General features: G+C 38.5%; 1 protein-coding gene across 5 annotated transcripts in view; it reads left to right on the top strand.

The window, feature by feature from the left end:
* scp2a (sterol carrier protein 2a) overlaps positions 1-19,169 on the top strand; it is an 81,620-nt gene that overhangs the window by 10,889 nt on the left and 51,562 nt on the right. For 4 of the 5 annotated variants that reach the window (XM_072574189.1, XM_072574190.1, XM_072574188.1 and 1 more), the window contains exons 4-11: positions 399-530; positions 2,626-2,690; positions 4,115-4,241; positions 4,814-4,877; positions 7,838-7,924; positions 9,357-9,507; positions 15,865-16,012; positions 18,427-18,534. In XM_072574189.1, the coding sequence (XP_072430290.1) occupies positions 399-530; positions 2,626-2,690; positions 4,115-4,241; positions 4,814-4,877; positions 7,838-7,924; positions 9,357-9,507; positions 15,865-16,012; positions 18,427-18,534 (882 nt within the window). Of the gene's footprint in view, positions 1-398; positions 531-794; positions 908-2,625; positions 2,691-4,114; positions 4,242-4,813; positions 4,878-7,837; positions 7,925-9,356; positions 9,508-15,864; positions 16,013-18,426; positions 18,535-19,169 lie in introns of those variants that run through there. The other variant, XM_072574191.1, reaches the window with a different exon arrangement.

Genomic DNA, 19,169 nt, shown 5'->3' with positions numbered 1-19,169 from the left:
AAGTAAGCTCTCACAAAGTATGGATTTGAACTCCATTTAAGCGTACTTAAGCACAAATTATTTGCGCATAACAGTGCAATGTATTTCAGACATAGTTACAGTGAGTTATCAAAAATTTGCATATTCTCTTCATGTTACTTATATATTGATAGAGTCAAAAATCCTTGGTTAGAATATCAGTTTGGGAGAAAGCAGTGAGTCAAGAAAAGTGTCTAGTTAAAAGTTGTTTTGGAAATTTTTTTTTACAAAGTTAAAAGGGGAAGTTGTTTGAGAAAAGAAGACACTAGGGATGATGATTAATTACCATGCTTAATAGGTGTAATGCTTTTTTAATTTTAAATTTAGCTTTTGATTGGTGTGATCAATTCCAATGAATTTCTGGCATTCTCTTTATAAAGGTGATTCAACTTGTGGCCAACGTGCAATCTATCACAGTTTGGGGACAACTGGAATACCCATTATTAATGTGAATAACAACTGCTCCACTGGTTCAACAGCCTTATTTGTGGCCAGGCAGCTGATACAAGGAGGTAAGCCAATACAATGTACGTGTAAGAACCATGAGACACTAAATGAAATATGATTGTGATGAGGTGCTAAACTGCACCTAAATTAAAATGAAGCTTCTGAACTTCTGATTCGCATTATCTTGAAGTTGTTTCTTCGTGGCTGTTATTGCCATATTTTATACTTGCTACCTTGTCTTGTAATGAAAATTACAGAGAAGAGTCAAAACAATTTCTAGTAGGAGCAGAAGACTGGGCATCTCCCTGTAGAGAGAGAAAATTGGACAGGATAGTCAAATTGATTGCTTCCATCTACCGGGACTCAAGGTTGGGTTGACAAGGTACAAGTTAGGACTTGGGGTCGATCCACCTCCGCTATCTCCAGACCTCCAGCCACATAGGTATGATTCCATTGTAATGGAAGAATATTGATACCTCTCTTTGGAAAAATTCAAAATAGGTTTATTAATTTAGTTTTTAACATCATAGAATTTATTTTTCTATAATTGCTGTAATTTACTTAAGCATTTTATGTTGCCCAAGTATTTATATTCTTTGTAGACATTTTTAAAAATCTGCCTAACAGATAAATACCTAAGCATGAACCTAAGTGTCAGAGAACTGTCATTTTCTTGCAAACTTCTGGTGGAATTTTCTGCTTTCTTGAGGAGCATGCGTAATGGCGAGAAATGTAGAAAAATGAAAAAAAAGTCAGAATTTCGATATCAAGGAAATAATTTGATTTCTCCACTTAAAGTTTAAACAGCGAATTCAAAATCTTGCTAACAAGCAGTGATCACCTTATTTCTGTGCATTTACCAAATTTGAAGGCTTCAATGCAGCTTCTAATTTCTCTTCTTCTCTGAGATACTAGACAGAGCCATTGGACACTGTTCCCATGCATCCATGCAAGTCAGCAATGCAAGCCTAGGTGCACCACGTTAGGCTTGATCTCAGACCAACAGACATACCCTTTCAACACTTCAGACGTTACTTTGGAGCTTGGGGACTCTATGACCCACATGCTTCTATCAGGTTGCTTTTTGCAGGGACAAATGCTCTCCATAGAATGCATCATTTGTTCAGCCTTATAACTTCAGCTTCACTTTTTTTTAATGTACTGTTGTTCATTACATTTCACCAAGGATCCTGCACCTGATCAATCACTATCTCCCTCCTTTATGGTGGCCTCCTTTTCACCACCCTATTCACCAGCACCTCCACATCTCTGTCAGTGAACCAAGGTGCTAACTTGCATGAATTGGTCATTTCCTTCAGGAGAATGGTGCAGGAGCACAGCATGAAAGGCTATTCCTGTCTTGGAGTGTCTGTAGTGATGCACAACTGGAATTTAAATATTGCACAAACTCCATGAACTTTGCAAAGTGCTGGCAGTGTTGAGCGTTTCCACTTCCTGCCACATGAAACTGTCTCCAAGGAAGCCAGTTGCATAATTAATGAAATGAAGATTGCGTGAATAAAGTTTTAATGACAGACCAGATGCCATGAATGTCATTTTAAAAAAAGAACACTTCCCAAATTTGGGAAAATTGAACCTAAGGAGTTTCAATATTATGTTGTGCACAGATGCCCTCATCCTTTTCATTCTCAGGACAGATTTAAAGGAACATCACCCCTATAAGAGATGCTACTCCTCGAATTCTAGTCAACAGCCCTTCTGATCCATGCATATCATGTATTGAGAGTGCAATATCAATGTTTCTTAAAGCACAAAGTGGTCTAATTTTAATGCTGAGGTAGTCACAAAGCTGTTATGTATACGCTGCATTATCAGCCCTTATGTCAGAAGCAGTTTCATAAACTCCCTCTATATTTAATAGTCCTCATCCTCCAGTAACTTCATGAAAGGTGTTTTTCATTTTTTAATATGTTGTTGTAAATAGTCATTCATTTTTGTTTTGCAGTATATGAATATACGCAAATATAAAAATGAAAGTTTAAAATAATGCACTGAAAACGTTTGGATAACGTATTAATATTTGACTTTCAACAAATACAAAGTGCTAGGCGGGCAAGTTTTAAATGACTGAATTAATTATGATTCTTATTTTCATTGGTCTGAAAATATATTTGCAATATTCTTTTCATGTTTTTCAAGGACTGGCTGATTGCACTCTAGCTTTGGGATTTGAGAAAATGGAAAGAGGATCACTTTCTTCAAAGGTAGTTGGAATGTTTTATTAATTTGATGTGGGATTTAATTTCTGCATCTACTTTGTGTAAGCACCACTGACAAACAACTGTTTCTGCTAGCTCTTTTTTATTATGAATGTAGTCAACAACATGATAATGAAAGGATGATTTGTTTTTGTGCTGTGGATTGAGAGATGGATATTGACTGGGATACCAGGGATAACTCCCCTGATGTTCTTCAAAATATTGATTAGGGATCTTTTCCATCCATTGAGCAAGCAGATTGGACTGGATGTAGGTTTGCTCGCTGAGCTAGAAGGTTTGTTTTCAGACGTTTCTTCACCATACTAGGTAACATCATCAGTGAGCCTCCAGATGAAGCACTGGTGGAATGGTCCGCTTTCTATTTATGGGTTTAGGTTTCCTTAGGTTGGTGATGTCATTTCCTGTTCTTTTTCTCAGGGGGTAGTAAATGGGATCCAAGTCAATGTGTTTGTTGATAGAGTTCTGGTTGGAATGCCATGCTTCTAGGAATTCTCATGTGTGTCTTTGTCTGGCTTGTCCTCGGGTGGATATGTTGTCCCAGTTGAAGTGGTGTCCTTCCTCATCTGTATGTAAGGATACTAGTGAGAGTGGGTCATGTCTCTCACTAGTATCCTTACATACAGATGAGGAAGGACACCACTTCGACTGTGACAACACATTCACCCTAGGACAAGCCAAACAGAGACATGCACGAGAATTCCTAGAAGCATGGCATTCCAACCAGAACTCTATCAACAAACACATTGACTTGGATCCCATTTACTACCCCCTGAGAAAAAGAACAGGAAATGACATCACCAACCTAAGGAAACCTAAACCCATAAATAGAAAGCGGACCATTCCACCAGTGCTTCATCCGGAAGATCACTAATGATGTTACCTAGTATGGTGACAAAAAGTCTGAAAGTGAATCTTCCAGCTCAGCGAGCAAACCTACATCCACAACCTCAACCTGAGCTACAAATCTTCTCAAACCTCATTAGGCAGATGAGATTTTGGCTTAGCGTTTCATCTAAATGATGACATCTCTGCCAGTACTGCACTTGAATATTAACCAATGCCTTTATGCACTCAAGACCTGGAATGGGGCTTGAAGGGGAGAGTGCTCCAAAATTAGCAAATGATCACCTTCTGAAAAACCAGTTTCACTGCGGACTAAACTGTTACTCTTGTTTCTATGTTTCTTTTTATGCAGATGTGGAGGTCTAATTTTTAACACAGTTTATTCCTGTTTGGAAAATGTTTTATCTATACCGTGTCCTATTATTTTTAAATACATCCCACTGCTGGTGCAGTATTTCATCTACCTATTTTTTTACCTCATTTAACTGAGTAAGAACAGTTTCCAACTTTCAAAGCTATACTATGTATCTTTACAGAATATGACTGTTTACTATTTCTGTTTTCAGTACACTGATCGGACCAACCCTATGGACAAACACTGTGAAGTGCTGCTTAATAAGTACGGGATTTCTGCAGTCCCAATCGCACCACAATTATTTGGAAGTGCTGGTAAAGAGCACATGGAGAAATATGGTAACTATGAATAACACACCTGTGTATAAATCTTACAAATTTAATGTAACGTCATTTTCCACTCTGAAGAAAATTGACTTGTGATTGAAAAAAAAACAGATGGAGTAAAGGTATTGGCCACAAAATGGGGCTCCATGATATCTCAATTGGAAGTGTTACAGAAAGAAAATTACTGATTGGATGGTGGGGGGAAGGGGGCCACTCCTTGACTACTTCAGCTTGGAACACACTGGCCACTGTGTTGTGCAGGGCAATGAAGTGGATGTCAATACAAGTATTAAAAATGGAGAGTAGCTACATTTTGAAATCAGTCATTATATAACCAATTTTATAAGACGTCTTGTGGCACAGCGGTAGTGTTCCCTACCTCAGGGTCTGGGTTCAAGTTCTATGCTAGGTACTTTTATTATAATAAATTTGAAATACAACAAATTTAATAGATGTTGTCTCAGGTTCATCTTGCATACAAACCTTATTGCTAACAGAGAGTAAATTTCCATTGCACTGATCTTTGTTGCATTTAATCCAACTCAGTTTATCCAGTACAATTTGTCTTTTTGTTTTTAATATAGGTACTAAACCAGAGCACTTTGCCAAGATAGCTTGGAAGAATCACAAGCATTCAACAAATAACCCGTGAGTCCTTTGGCTTGCTCTTTGGTTAATGATTAATAATGATATTTGTGTTAAGTTTTGAGCAATCAAGGTGAAGGCTCAAAGCTCATAGTCCATCAGGGATTTTAAAAAAGCAGGAAAAAGAGAGTTGTGCTAAGAATTGTTGGTTATGCAAGTTTTAAAATGTGTAGAATTGTGTGAAAGAATTAGAGTTTCAGAACCTTAGATTCTGGGAAAGAATGGGCTAAAGTAGGAAACTGTATGAATAATATTAGAAATTTTAAACTTTAGCATTTAAGGGGATGCAGAAAGAAGAAACACACATTATTTTAGTTTTACCCCCAATGTGTGGATTGATGGCATTATCCCAGCCAATTCTTTCTTTTAACAGCAAAAGAGACAGAATAGTAACTGTCCTGCTTGGGTAGAAAACATATCACCAAATCATTTGTAATCTTTCATCTATTTTTCTCTGAATTTGTTACTTTGCTAGATTACAGTTTTATACGTTTTATATAAATACTTTCTCTGCAAGGTTCAATAGTTGAAGGATTAAGCAAAGTGCCTTATCCAAACCATTTTATCTTTTTGGCTTTGCTGTGTACTTTTGTGACCTCAGAACATTAAAATTTATTGATGTTCTGTGTGTACAAATGTAGATTGATAGATTGTTGGCTACTAAGGGTATTGAGGGACAGCAGGATAATGTTGAAAGTTGATGTTGAGGCACAAGGTCAGCTGTGACTTTGTTGAGTGGTTGAATGGTAATAACAGCAGGCACAAAAGGGCCAAATGGCCTACCTCCATTCCTATTCCCCTACCTCCATTCCTATTCCCCTACCTCCATTCCTATTCCCCTACCTCCATTCCTATTTCCTATGTACTTCTGTTCATATAAAATACAATAGAATTAAATGTGTAAATATTTTAAAATGCATAATGGAACGTATCTCTGCCAGCACACAGTCATATCACAGGATGATTTTTTTCAGTATGGATAAAATTCTGAGCAAGAAATTAGCATTGATTTAGTAGATTACCTAAGCAAAGACTGCCTCACCTGTCTCAGGTCAACATAAGACACCCTCCCATTTAGTCATGGTGAACAGTCAAAAAGGTATACTAACAAGTTTTTTGATGGGTATTTTCACTGTGTTGCTAATTGCAACTTAATTAGGACAAACCTGAAACACTTTCTGATGCAGAGAAGACGCTCTAACCCTCAGTTCAAGTCTGGGATTTAATAACATAACGAGGAATTGACATGAAATTAGTTCACCTCCTAGTTTTAGCTTTAATAGAAGAGCTTATATGAAAGCAATATATAAAAAGGACCATTTGCTTATCAGGTTTATCATTCAAATAGCATACTTAAGTCACCCTGACTTGGACCAATTTCATGTATTATTGTGCTGGGAAGCAAGTTCTGCTTGAAAGACTTGGTCGTACCAAAATTGTGAAGTACCTTTCCCCTTTACAATCTCAATAATTCAACTCCAGTCACTCGGTCTCCACCGAAAATAAAGGCCAGATTTTCACTGCTGACGCAGCAAGATTGAGTTGGTACAATCCTTGTTTAAAGGGCCATGTCTGGATCATTTTATCTCTGAGAAAGGGGTGAAATAGAGTCAGGCATCTCAACCCCAGAATCAAAGTAAGTTGAGGCTGTATAGAACGCGCACCTTGATTATCTGGACTTTTCCCTAGTTGATTTAGAAATTGTTAAGCCCTCAAATGTCATCCTGTACTTACCACCCATTCCCATTACTTCTCCAAGCCAATTCATATTCTTAGCCACTTCATAACCACTCATCCAGTATTCCCACTATGGGTGGAACTCAGGAACCATGTGAAGGTGAAAAATAAGGTAGACTTCAACAAACTGTTATAACTCTTCTTTGCACACATTGGTACAGAAAATAGCTTCTATTCGTGAAACCTCTTCAAAGATTAATTTCCCATAAATTGTTCAATTTGTTCTTACAATGAAGTAATATTCTGTAAACCAGATGAGAGACAGCGAATTCTTTAACACGATCTTAATATTGTCGATCAAAATGTGAATTCAGCAAATTCAACCCCCCAACCACCCCATCAAAATAACTTGTAATATTGTAAGTTATGAAATTTAATCAAGTAGTCAGCCAGACCTTAGTTGTGATAATAGCTGTTAAGAAATGTCAACTAAAAGCTATGGAATCTACAGGAACAGATGATTTTTTTTTTTCTCTCTCTCTCAGTTACATCAGATGGTCTGTGAGAAAGCAGATCAATAATGTTATGTTTCAAAACTCTGACAGCTTCAATCTTTATGTTTAACAGGCTGAGGATTTACAAGTCTTCAGGTCATGATATTTAATTGACCTCCCTTGCCTTTGAAAAATGTTTACGTACACTTTAAATTTGTAATTCCTATGTCATTTCTCAAGGTCCTTGGAACAGTAACAATTCACTCAGCACCAATTTCAAGTGCTAACTTTGGGACTTTTGGCAGAGATTCACAATCCACTGTTTTCCCCTCTCAGACAATTGGCACCTGTCAGAAATGGATGTGTAACGTCCATAGCCAGGTCCTCCTAGAAAATTCAAAAGTCTCTGGAGTTGGCCCAACTCTAAAAATCTGGTCCCAAATTCCTTTTGCTGTTCATCTTTGCTTCCCTCTTGCTGGGGAGTCGTTGTTTTTCTTTGCCTGAGCCCTTCAGTGTTCATGAACTCCATGATAGATGGAACAAAAGTAAGCTGGAACAAATAGCAATAAGATAAAGCACATGTACATCAGATTTTTGAAAATATGTTTTACAATTCACCAATCAGACTTTCCTGCACCTCTCTATAGCTGAAAATTTAAACTTTTAAATCATTATAATTCAAAACAAAATTCTACCCTGTATATGAGATCATCATGAACTTGGTGTAATGTATAAAAGTGGTATCATCGCGATTTCTTCATTCATCTAAATAATTGTAATTCATCTATTTAGATATTCTCAGTTCCAAGATGAGTTCAGTCTTGACCAGGTGATGAAGTCTCGTCCGATTTTTGAATTTCTGACTCTCCTGCAGTGCTGGTGAGAATGGGATACTTTTTCATTTACTGGCTGCACACATTTAAAAAAAATACTCAAATGTAATTTACCAAGGTGACTTGAGCCATTTGTCTCCTCACTTCTGCTTCATCGGCAGACTGCTGCGTGTGTCTCTGGGTCTTTATTCACAGCCTTCCTTGCTTTAGAATATTGAGTAGGCCAGGATTCAAAACTGTTCCTTGTCCTAGTTCTCTACAAGGGAAGACAAAGCAGGAGGGCACTGCTTGATTTAATTGTACAGGTTGTTCTGCTATAACGTGTGTTTCGTTAATACGAATTTGTTGTAGTGCAATTGACGAATAGGGGACACTGTTTCTAAAGCGCGAACTTTTAAAACACGTTGGCTGTAATGCAGTTATGTCGCCAACACTTTAAGCCCTGTTTCTAAAGCATGATTTTTCTAAAACATGGGGTTGCACAAGAACGCAACCATCACATTATAGAAGAACTACCTGTATAGCAGCATCAAAAGTGGAATTGATGGAAAGAGTTGGCAGATTCCCTTTGCTAAAGGGTATTAGTGAACCAGATAGATTAAGACAACAGTCAATTATAGTTTTATGGTGAACATTATTGATATTAGTTTTCAATTTCAGATTTCATTCATTGAATCTTCTTCGATATGAGTTAAAGATGTTTGAATGTGAAAATAAGCAAGCTACTGATCATTCGTTAATGCTGGAAGTGTTATTTGGGAGCATATGAAAATGCCATAGAGTTTTCAAAGAACCAGTGGCTAAAGCACAAAATTTATAAGGTGCATAAAACACTCCAACTTTGATGCAATGATTATGCTATGTTAGCTGATCTCAGCTAAACAATGTCATGTAGTTAGGAGAAAGTGAGGACTGCAGATGCTGGAGATCAGAGTCAAAAACTTTGGTGCTGGAAAAGAGCATCAAGTCAGGCAGCATCCGAGACGCAGAAGAATTGACATTTTGGGCATAAGTCCTTCATCAGGAATGTCAGTGTAGTTAGCTCTAGTGACAAGTCCTTGTGATGTTAGAAATGGGAAGTGAAATCAAATACCATGCTTTTCTTCCCTAGCAACCACTGCACTGTACACCAGTGTGTGACATTAATCAGTGCTGTTCTTAAGGCTTTGATACTGTTACCCACAGAATGAACACTTAGATAAGACACTGGTTTGATTCACTACAGGGTTGGGAGAAAATTAAAGTGGAACAAAGCTTTTTTTTATTGTTTGCTAATATTGTAATCTTCAAATTAGAATGAGATGGAGCTTTTGCTCTTTTTGTCTTAGATTAGATTAGATTCCCTGCAGTGTGGAAACAGGCCCTTCGGCCCAACAAGTCCACACCGACCCTCCGAAGAGCAACCCACCCAGACCAATTCCCCTACACTTTATAACACTTTATAAAATCTTACTTTATAACACTTTACTTTAAAATAGTCCAACATCCGATGGAGCAGGAGCGGCCGTTCTGGCAAGTGAGAAGTTTGTACGGAGACATGGCTTGGAGTCCAAAGCTGTTGAAATTCTTGCCCAGGAAATGCTAACTGATTTACCGAGCAGCTTTCAAGAAAATAGCTGCATAAAGGCGGTAAGATTTTTAGTTAGGTTCTATATTAATTATATATGGAAATGTGTCACAGTGTTGTCACCTCATGTGGTTGACTAGGATGGCATACAAGTTTTAAAATAAGCACCCAGGATGGTGATATAAGTTTTGGTTTTACAAATAGGAGGATACATTTTTATGGACCCTAATTTTGGGCAGCCTGGTATCTGCTTGCTAGAATTAGTGAGACCTAAACTATTTTCTCAGCTGGGTGACATTTGAATAACATCAGCAAGCTACCAACCTGCAGCAGGAAATTGGTCAGTCCTCTTGGAGCCAGAATTGGTGTTCTTGAAGGCACTGGGTGTAAGAGGATTAAGGATCGTCAGTGGACAATAGGGGGCTGAAATCATTGGTAATGGGAGGGGAACTGGCAGTGGAGGATAAGGCAGTGAAGTGTTAGGACCAAGTTACAGTATTGCACTGAAGGACTGGCAATTGGTATTAATCGTATATGAATTGTGTTTAGTTGTATTTAGGTGGTCAGCATTAACTACAAGTTCACTTCTCTTTCCATAAATGGGGACATTTTGAAAACTGTGGTTGTTGAGTTAACATCTCTAAATTAACAAAGTGTGTAGCGATTGTTTATGATCTGTCCTTTAACATCTGTATTGTAGCTGAGCTTATGGATAAGAGTATGCCATAAAGACATATTAGAATGGGAAAAGATGAAAATTAGTTAACAATAACCACTAAATTGCCATGAATTAAATTCCTGCCTAGATCACATTTCAGTCAGTAAATACAAGTAACAAATAAGTTTTTAGAGGGGAATCTTTAATTAGGATACTACCCACATCACTCATCTATTATGCTGATTACTACATTTGCTGAAATTTGCTCTAATTCATTTTTAAATGTCTCATTCACAAGCTATTATTATTCAAAATGTGGCAGCATAAGAAATAGACTCGGTCTGTTTGAGATTATTATTTGTTTTTGGGCGGAATAGCGTGCCTCAAATAAAAACATGATTAGCAATATCTTATATGCTGATGAAGTAATTTTATTTTTGAGAAACATTAGTGAAGGAGTCATCATTAATGCAGAGCATCATAACATTCATAAGGAGTGGCAGGTAAGAAAATTAGCCAAGTGAAGAAGTTGACTGTAACTTATGAGGCAATTGAGGTAGAATAGAAGATAGAATATCAAACTTTGATTTTCAGTGGAGAATACAGGAAAGTAAAGAATCCATAGATTAAAGTCGCAATAATCATCCTGTGAGATTAGGTTCAGTTCCTATGCAGGCCATTAGGTGGGGATGGCTTATCATGAAAAAAAAATTAACAATGCTGTATACTACACAGCTGCATAGAAAAGAGCAACTGAACCATTACTGCCAAATTTGTCATGTAGTTAAAAGTCCAATGATGTCCATTTAGGAAGTAACAGGATCATCTTGTGCAAAGGATAGTTTGACCTGCACTTGACTTTCACAGTGCTGTTAATTTCAACTGCATGATAACAATACATTAAGATATGCATTTTAAAAGAAGAAACATTACTTACCGTTTATCTCATGGTAGTGGTTCAGCCAGAGATCAGGAAGCATAGTCTTCTGAAGTAAAGGACAAGTTTAGGACAAACTGTCAGGGCAATGATTTACCAGGTTTTGAATAAATAAAATATGTATTTTATTGTAGTATTTTAGAAGTTTTCGTATTTTTGGGCTAAGTTTAGGTGCATACAATTTTGTCCAACTTTTAAAATGCTGAGATGATTATGTTTTTGTAACTATAAAATATATTCTATTTTTAAAGTCATTTTTGAAGATTCAAGAAGGAGAAAAAAATTCTCTAGGTTATAGTATTGGTGATTTTGCTGGGCTCTGTGAACACTTGCAGGAAGAATGGAAATGTAAACAATAAGATTTTGTAACAGAAATCTGAAAGTGATGGTAAGAGTATGAGGTGCAGGAATTATGGAGCTAGCGATAGGGACAGCCTTAGAGAATGAGTGAACAATGGCAGGCAAAGTCAACAAATTGAAGTTTCTGAGAGCAAGTTCCCAGTAGTTGCAAAAAAGGGAATTATGGATCTTCCAAGACTTGCCTTGAAGCTCCTTTCTTTAATTTAAGCTTCTGGTTGCCTCTCATTCTATGTCCTTTTTTGACTAGTCATTTTTTTTTGTAAATTATATATTTTGGTACACTTTCCCACATTTATGAGTGTTAAATAAACTCAAGTTCCTATGATTAAAAGTGCCCACTAGATATGAAATCTAATATTAACTTCTGAGATGACTTCATCCTCACCAATCTGACATTATCAGTAGGAGTGACCACTGCACAGTTCTTGTGGAAAGAAAGCCATCTTCACGTTGAGAATACCCTCGTGTTGTGTGTTACTACCATGGTGCTAAATGGGACAGACTGAATAGATCTAGCAACTCGAGACTGGGCATCCATGAAGCTGTGTAGGCTATCAACAGCATCAGAATTATACTCCAACACAACCTCAAGCCCAGCATTTCCCCCACTCTACCTTTACCATCAAATCAGGGCATCAAACTTGGTTCAATGGAAAGTGCAGGAAGGCATGCTAGGAACAGTACCAGACCTACCTAAAAATGAGGTGTCAACCTGGTTAAACTACTAAACAGGCCAAGCAGCATGTGATAGAGTTAAGCGATCTCAAAACTAAGCGATCTCAAAACTAACTAACTAAGCAGTGCAGTCCTGCCACATCCAGTAGTGAATGGTGGTGGACAATTAAACAACTCACTGGAGGAGGAGGTGACTCCACAAACATCCCCATCCACAATGATGGATGGAAGAGCCCAACACATCAGTGTAAAAGATAAGGCTGAAGTATTCGCAGCAATAAATCTCAATCTCCTCCAATGGTCCTCAGCACCACAGATGCCAGTCTTTAGTCAATTGGATTCACTCTGTGATATCAAGAAACAGTTGGAGGCACTGGATACTGCAAAGACTATGGGCCCTGAAAACAGTTTGGCAATAGTACTGAAAACTTGTGCTTCAAAACTTGCCACTCTCCTAGCCATGCTGTTCAAGTACAATTACAATGCTGGCATCTACCCAACTATGTGAAAAAGTTGCCCAGGTATATCCTGTACATACAAAGCAGGCCAAATCTAACCCACCCAGTTACCACCCTATCAGTCTACTCTCTATTAGTAAAATGATGGAAGGTATCACCAACAGTGCTATCAAGCAGCTCCTGCTCAGTTTAGGTTCCGCCAGGGCCACTTAGCTTCTGGCCTCATTACCACCTTGGTTCAAAGATGGACTAAACAGATGAATTGCAGAGATGAGGAGAGAGTGACAGCCTTTGATATTCAGTCAAGTGTGGCCTGGATGTCAAGGAGCCTTAGCAATATTGGAATTAATGGGTATCAGATGGCAAACTCACGACTGGTTAGAACCATAATGGGCACATAGGAAGACAGTTGTGATTTTTGGAGACCACTTGTCTCACCTCTGCAAGAGTTTCCCCAGGGTAGTGTCCCAGTCCAGCCATCTTCAGCTGCTTCATCAATACCTTCTTTCCATTATAATGTCACCAATGATTGTACGATGTTAAGCACCATTCACAACTTGTCAGATACTGAAAGTCCATGTTCAGGTGCAACTAGATCTGGACAATATTCAGGCTTGGGCTGATAAATGGCAAGTAACATTGCCTGGCATTTGTATGCTGTAAATGTAACTGCAGCCCCTTGATATTCAATGGTGTTACCATCACTGAATTCCCCCCATCAACATAATTGACCAGAACCTCAACTGGACTGAGTACGTAAATAGAGTGGCTACAAAAGCAAATCAGAGGCTATGAATACTGTGGTGAATAACTGCTTCATGCTTCCCAAATGCCTGCCCACAATTGACAAGGCACAAGTCAAGAGTGTGATGGAATATGCCTCACTTGGCTGGATGAGTACAGCTCTGACAACACTCAAGAAGATTGAAAGCAGCCAGGACAAAGCAGTCTGCTTGATTGGAACCACATCCACAAGCATCGACTTTCTTCACACTGATGCTCAGTAGCAGCAGTGTGTATTATCTACAAGATGCACAGCTTCTTCCAAACCCACGACCACTTCCACCTAGAAGGACAAGGACAGCAGATATATGGGAACATCATCTCCTCTAAGCATCTCACTATCCTGACTTGGAAATACATTGCCGTTCCATTGTTGTCACTAGATCAAAATCCTGGAATTTTCTCTTTAAGGGCACTATGGGCCAACCTACAGCACAAAGGCTGTAGCAGTTCAAGAAGGCAGCTCATCACCACCTTCTCAAGAGCAACTAGGGACAAGCAATAAGTGCTGGCCCCGTATGTAATGCCCATGTCCCACGAGTGAGTTTAAAAAAGCTGTCATTAGTGTGTTATTTGCTCTTGGGATGACAGCATTGTTATCAAGGCAAGCATTTATTGCCACCTCTAATTACCCTTCAGGAGGTGTGTTATTCTTAATCGCTTAAAGTTTGTAAAGTCTTTATTTTGAGTTTGCTTGTAAGGACAATTGTACAGTGGCCCAGAGAAGAAGGGCCCTCAAAGAAACAAACGACAGGATGGGTAGTAAGAAAAGTAATAGTCAGAGAACTAGAGGACAAGAATCAAAAAGAGCATATTGCAAAATAATGTGAACAGGACTAAGAGTGTTTTTAAAAAAAACCAAGCCTGAAGGCCTTGTGTCTTAGCGTATGGTGCATTGTCAGTAAACTGAATTAGTCACGTAGATAGATATAAAAGAGTATGATGTACTTGGGATTATGGAGACACACATGCAGGATTCCCAGGGATGGAAACTGAAGATCCAGTAGTATTCAGTACTTCTTTTGGAAGGACATTATTTTTAAAAAACACAGAAAGTAGAGTAACATTGATGATTAAAGACAAAATTCATGCAATATTGAGAAAGGATATTATTGCCAATCAAGTCGAATCTGTACCGGTAGATCTTAGAAACACCAAGGGGCAGAAAATATAGGGGGGTTTGGATATAGATCTTCAAACTGTAACTGTAATATTATTGGATTAGCTGCATACTGGTCCACAGGATGATCAAAATGGGAACATTTTGTATTCAAGCAAGATTCGTATAAATGTTGAAGAGATTGGAACATTATTGCCTTTATCCATAAATTTGTGTTTGAATGGAAGTAGTTGGTGTAATGAGGCATTAGTGAAATTAATGCATTTCACAGATACAGAGCCAAGTAAAGCTTCTTGAGATTATAGAAGGATGGCACCAGACTCCAGAATATACAAACAGCTGCTGCACGTAATCTTTTAGGCCTAATGACAAAAGGAAGATTATTATTGAGAGCATATTCATTATATTAATGGTAGGCTTTACCCCTTTTTTACAGAAACTTGGTACAGATTATTTCTTGTTGGTTCACTGTATTTTTGGTCGCAAATGTGGAGTTATCTGTAAATGCCTAAAACAATATTATTTTGATCAGTTATTATGTATGAATGTACTAATTGCTGAAACACATGGTTAAATAATGTAATATCAGACAATTAACAAAGTCACTAATTCGGATTCTGGACGTTACTAATTCTGTCAGCCCACATTGTTAAGCCAATGACTTCTGCACTGACTTCACCACAATCAATCAATGGATATCATAGGTGAAACCAAGTCCTTTTGTAGGTGACTTGGCCACTGGGACATGATCTCCTGGGCATCCAAATCCACACTATAAGGATATGTGTAAGCTGGATAGGAAGATGCTGAACATTAAAACTGACAAATGGGATACAGTTGATGGCAGCTGTGACTTCTGGTGACTGGTTTTTTTGAAGGGTTTTGGAAGATGAGCAGAAATGAAAAACCAATCTAGCAGGGAAGAGAACTCTGAGAAAACTGAGCAAAATATGCACCTTCTCAGCTCGTAGCTTCTGTGACAGAAAATGACAACCATGTCAGAGCAGGAGTCCAAAGACAACACCAGGTGATACTTAACACGGAATTAATTACTGTGATGCCAACCATTGTCTAGACAGTGCATGAGACAAGTGAGGTGAGCAGTTGAGCTTTACAATGAAGAGAGAAATGTCATTTTATATTTCTTTATCCACTCTGCACACTGAACTGTTCAGATGCTTGGGTCTCAGGGTGGTGTCAGGGCTATGGTGTTCAGGTTAGCATCCATGGATTAAAGAGGAGAAATTATTAGGTGATAGAATTGGCCAAACTGTTAAGTAGTCTGTTTTACATTCCTTGCCTTAGATTACATTGCAGAAATTTCTGATGGAGCAAAGTAACAGTACTAATCACTGCCTCAGCACGGGGCAATAGATTAGAGAGGAAGAGAGAGAATTAAAGAGACCTAAACTTATTTTCATTTTGCAGGTTGGATTCGACATGACCAAAGAAGCAGCAAGGAAATGTTTTCAGGAAGCTGGTCTCGGGCCTAACGATGTAGATGTCATTGAGCTTCATGACTGCTTCTCAGCTAATGAGCTCATTACTTATGAAGCTCTTGGACTTTGTCCTGAAGGTAATTGTTGCGTTCAATTAATTATGAAGCATTTTACCCAAAACGTCAGACTTCTCCATCTCCTGATGCTGCCTGGCTTGCTGTACTCTTCCAGCTTCCTGCTTATCTACTTTGGATTCCAGCATCTGCAGTTTTTTTTTGTCTGTTCAGTTAGTTATTTCCTTGCATTGTAAATTAACTTGAAATGGTTCCATTACTGATTTATTCCTCCCACAAACCGTTGTGTTCTAAAGAAAAGGAATTGTTCACTAAATAAATGGTGATTGGAGGTTTATTAAATAATATAATGTCTGTTTACAGGAATATTATAACATCTGCTTGTGCGTAACAGATATTAATGTTATTTGAACAGTTTTTTTTCTTTTCTTGCATATTTTCTTGATGTATCTTAAGTGGTTACAAGGTTACATCAATCTTGTTATACCAGAAGGGTATTTTACTTAGAACCGGTGAAATCAGAGTTTGGATTCAAACATTTATATAATGAAGAAGTCAGTCTACCAATAGCAATACTGAGTGGGATCGGTATTATCATCTAGGCAACCATTAAAAAGGTAAACAGTTTGTTACTTGAAAGGGAAAAATATTCCAGGTTGTATGGAGGAGACAAAAGAATGGCACAAAATGAAAGGCTGATTTGGAGAGCCAGCAGTTATTCCTTAAAATCGAGCCTTCCCTTTGCATGTGGTGTGAAGAACCTGCCACTTTATTGATTTTACAGATTCTAAAATCTCTTCATGAAGTATCTTTAAATTTTACCCCAACCCCCCCAAGATTATTGACTTAAATAAAAATAGAAGTTGCTGGAAAAGCTAAGCAGGTCTGGCAGCATCTGTGAAGAGAAATCAGAATTAACATTTCTGAGGAAGAGTCATAGAGATGTACAGCATGGAAACAGACCCTTCGGTCCAACCTGTCCATGCCGACCAGATATCCCAAACCAATCTAGTCCCGGACCCAAAACATTAACTCTGATTTCTCTTCACAGATGCTGCCAGAGCTGCTGAACTTTTCCAGCAACTTCTGTTTGGTTTCTGATTTACAGAATCTGCAGCTTTCAGGTTTTATTATTGATTCAAAATGAACAAGCTCATGATTCACTTTTCGCCATACTTTGACAACAGTGTTCCTGGGAGACAGTTGACAGCTTTACATTAGCCTGGCATTTCTTATAGCTAAAATCTGGTTCTATTTGCCTTTTTTAAAACTAATATTTCCTGATATTATGTTAATATGTACCCATTTACAGAGTGTTTGAAACTGTCTTAAAGGAATTTTAGACATCCCGTGAAGACCTTCAAGTATAATTGCCATTCAACCCATTAATCTAAGTTGGTTCAAATCCTGTTTTATCTGTGCACCAACCAGTTTTGCCATTCATCCTTCTGTTGAAAATCAGTAAATACTCTTCATTTATATAATTTTCCATTTGTAGTTTCTCTGACTCCTGACTGGATAATTTACACCACATTATATCAAATTGAACCACACAGAGTAGAAGTATCCTGGTTTGATTCTGTGTTAGGAGAAAGTGAGGACTGCAGATGCTGGAGATCAGAGCTGAAAATGTGTTGATGCTGCCTGACCTGCTGCGCTTTTCCAGCAACACGTTTTCAGCCTTGATTCGGTGTTAGCCAATCTCATTATGGTGAAGCTGTAATAATTTGCTATTGTCTCCTCGGCCAAAGAGGTAGAAGGCCAACCTGAGTTTGTATTCCTGATTGTTGATGTACAACTTGAATTAGGAGAAGGCATATTTGAAGATATAGAGAGCTGAATTCCTCTTGGCTAAGAAGGCAACTGCCTTAAAATTATGTGATAGCATTCAACTTGTGAGAAAGTCCTTTAAATTTAGTATCAGAGTGCCAATAACATCAGGTAAAAACAAGGACTGCAGATGCTGGAAACTAGAGTCTAGATTAGAGTGGAGCTGGAAAAGCACAGCAGGTCAGGCAGCATCCGAGGAGCAGGAAAATCAACGTTTCGGGCAAAAGCCCTTCATCAGGAATAGAGGCGGGGTACCTGCAGAGTGGAGAGAGGCTCTGCAGGCATCCTGCCTCTATTCCTGATGAAGGGCTTTTGCCCGAAACGTCGATTTTCCTGCTCCACGGATGCTGCCTGATCTGTGCTTTTCCAGCACCACTCTAATTTAAACACTGATACATCAGTCAAAAGTGAATTACTATCTGTAGGAGACAAGAATAAGGGAAGAAATTTTAAATGGCTATTCAAAACTTTTTTCAGATTTTACTAAAATTGAATCTGTAAAAAGTTTGGTCGAGTCACTGAAATGTAAAAACAGAATATCTGAATTTTACATAATTATTCAACTGGTTTCTTTGACTCTGAAAATGTTTCCCACGTTATAAATTAACATATCAATGCCTTTTGCTGATTGATGTTTGTTCTCCTAGGTAAAGCTGCAGAGTTGATTGACAAAGGAGATAATACATATGGTGGAAAATGGGTCATAAATCCAAGTGGTGGACTGATATCAAAAGGACATCCACTAGGTGCTACAGGTATTCCTATGTTTATATTACACACAATTTTACTGCTGATTAAGAGTGACTAACCTGAACAATATGGAAGAAAGCAAGGACTGCAGATGCTGGAGATCAGAGTTGAGAGTGTGGTGCTGGAAAAGCACAGCAGGTCAAGCAGCATCCAAGGAGCAGGAGAATCAACATTTCAAGCATAAGCCCTTCATCAGGAATGAGGCTTGTGAGCCGGGGGGCACTGAGAGATAAATAGGAGGGGGTTGGGGTTGGGGGGAAGGTAGCTGAAAATGCAATAGGTAGATGAAGGTGATAGGTTGGAGAAGGGGGTGGAGCGGATAGATGGGAAAGGTGGTGGACAGTTCAGGAGGGCATTGTCGAGTTGGAGGCTTGGGACTGGGGTAATGTGGGGGTGGGGGGGTGGTGGGTAGCAAATGAGGAAACTGGTGAAGTATACATTAATCCTATCTGGTTGCAGGGTCCCAAGGCAAATTATGAGGCGTTCTTCCTCCAGACATCAGGTGGTAATGGTTTGCCAGTGGTGGAGGCTCAGGAATATATGTCCTTGATAGAGTGAGAGGGGTTTTTGAAGTATTCAGCCATGGGCAGTGGGGTTGGTTGGTGCAGGTGTCCTAGAGATGTTTTTTTGAAATGATCTG

This window comes from Chiloscyllium punctatum, chromosome 7, assembly GCF_047496795.1.
Source record: "Chiloscyllium punctatum isolate Juve2018m chromosome 7, sChiPun1.3, whole genome shotgun sequence".
Lineage (NCBI taxonomy): Eukaryota > Metazoa > Chordata > Chondrichthyes > Orectolobiformes > Hemiscylliidae > Chiloscyllium > Chiloscyllium punctatum.
Note: the sequence above shows the minus strand (reverse complement) of the source record. Positions and strands in the feature narration are given on the sequence as shown.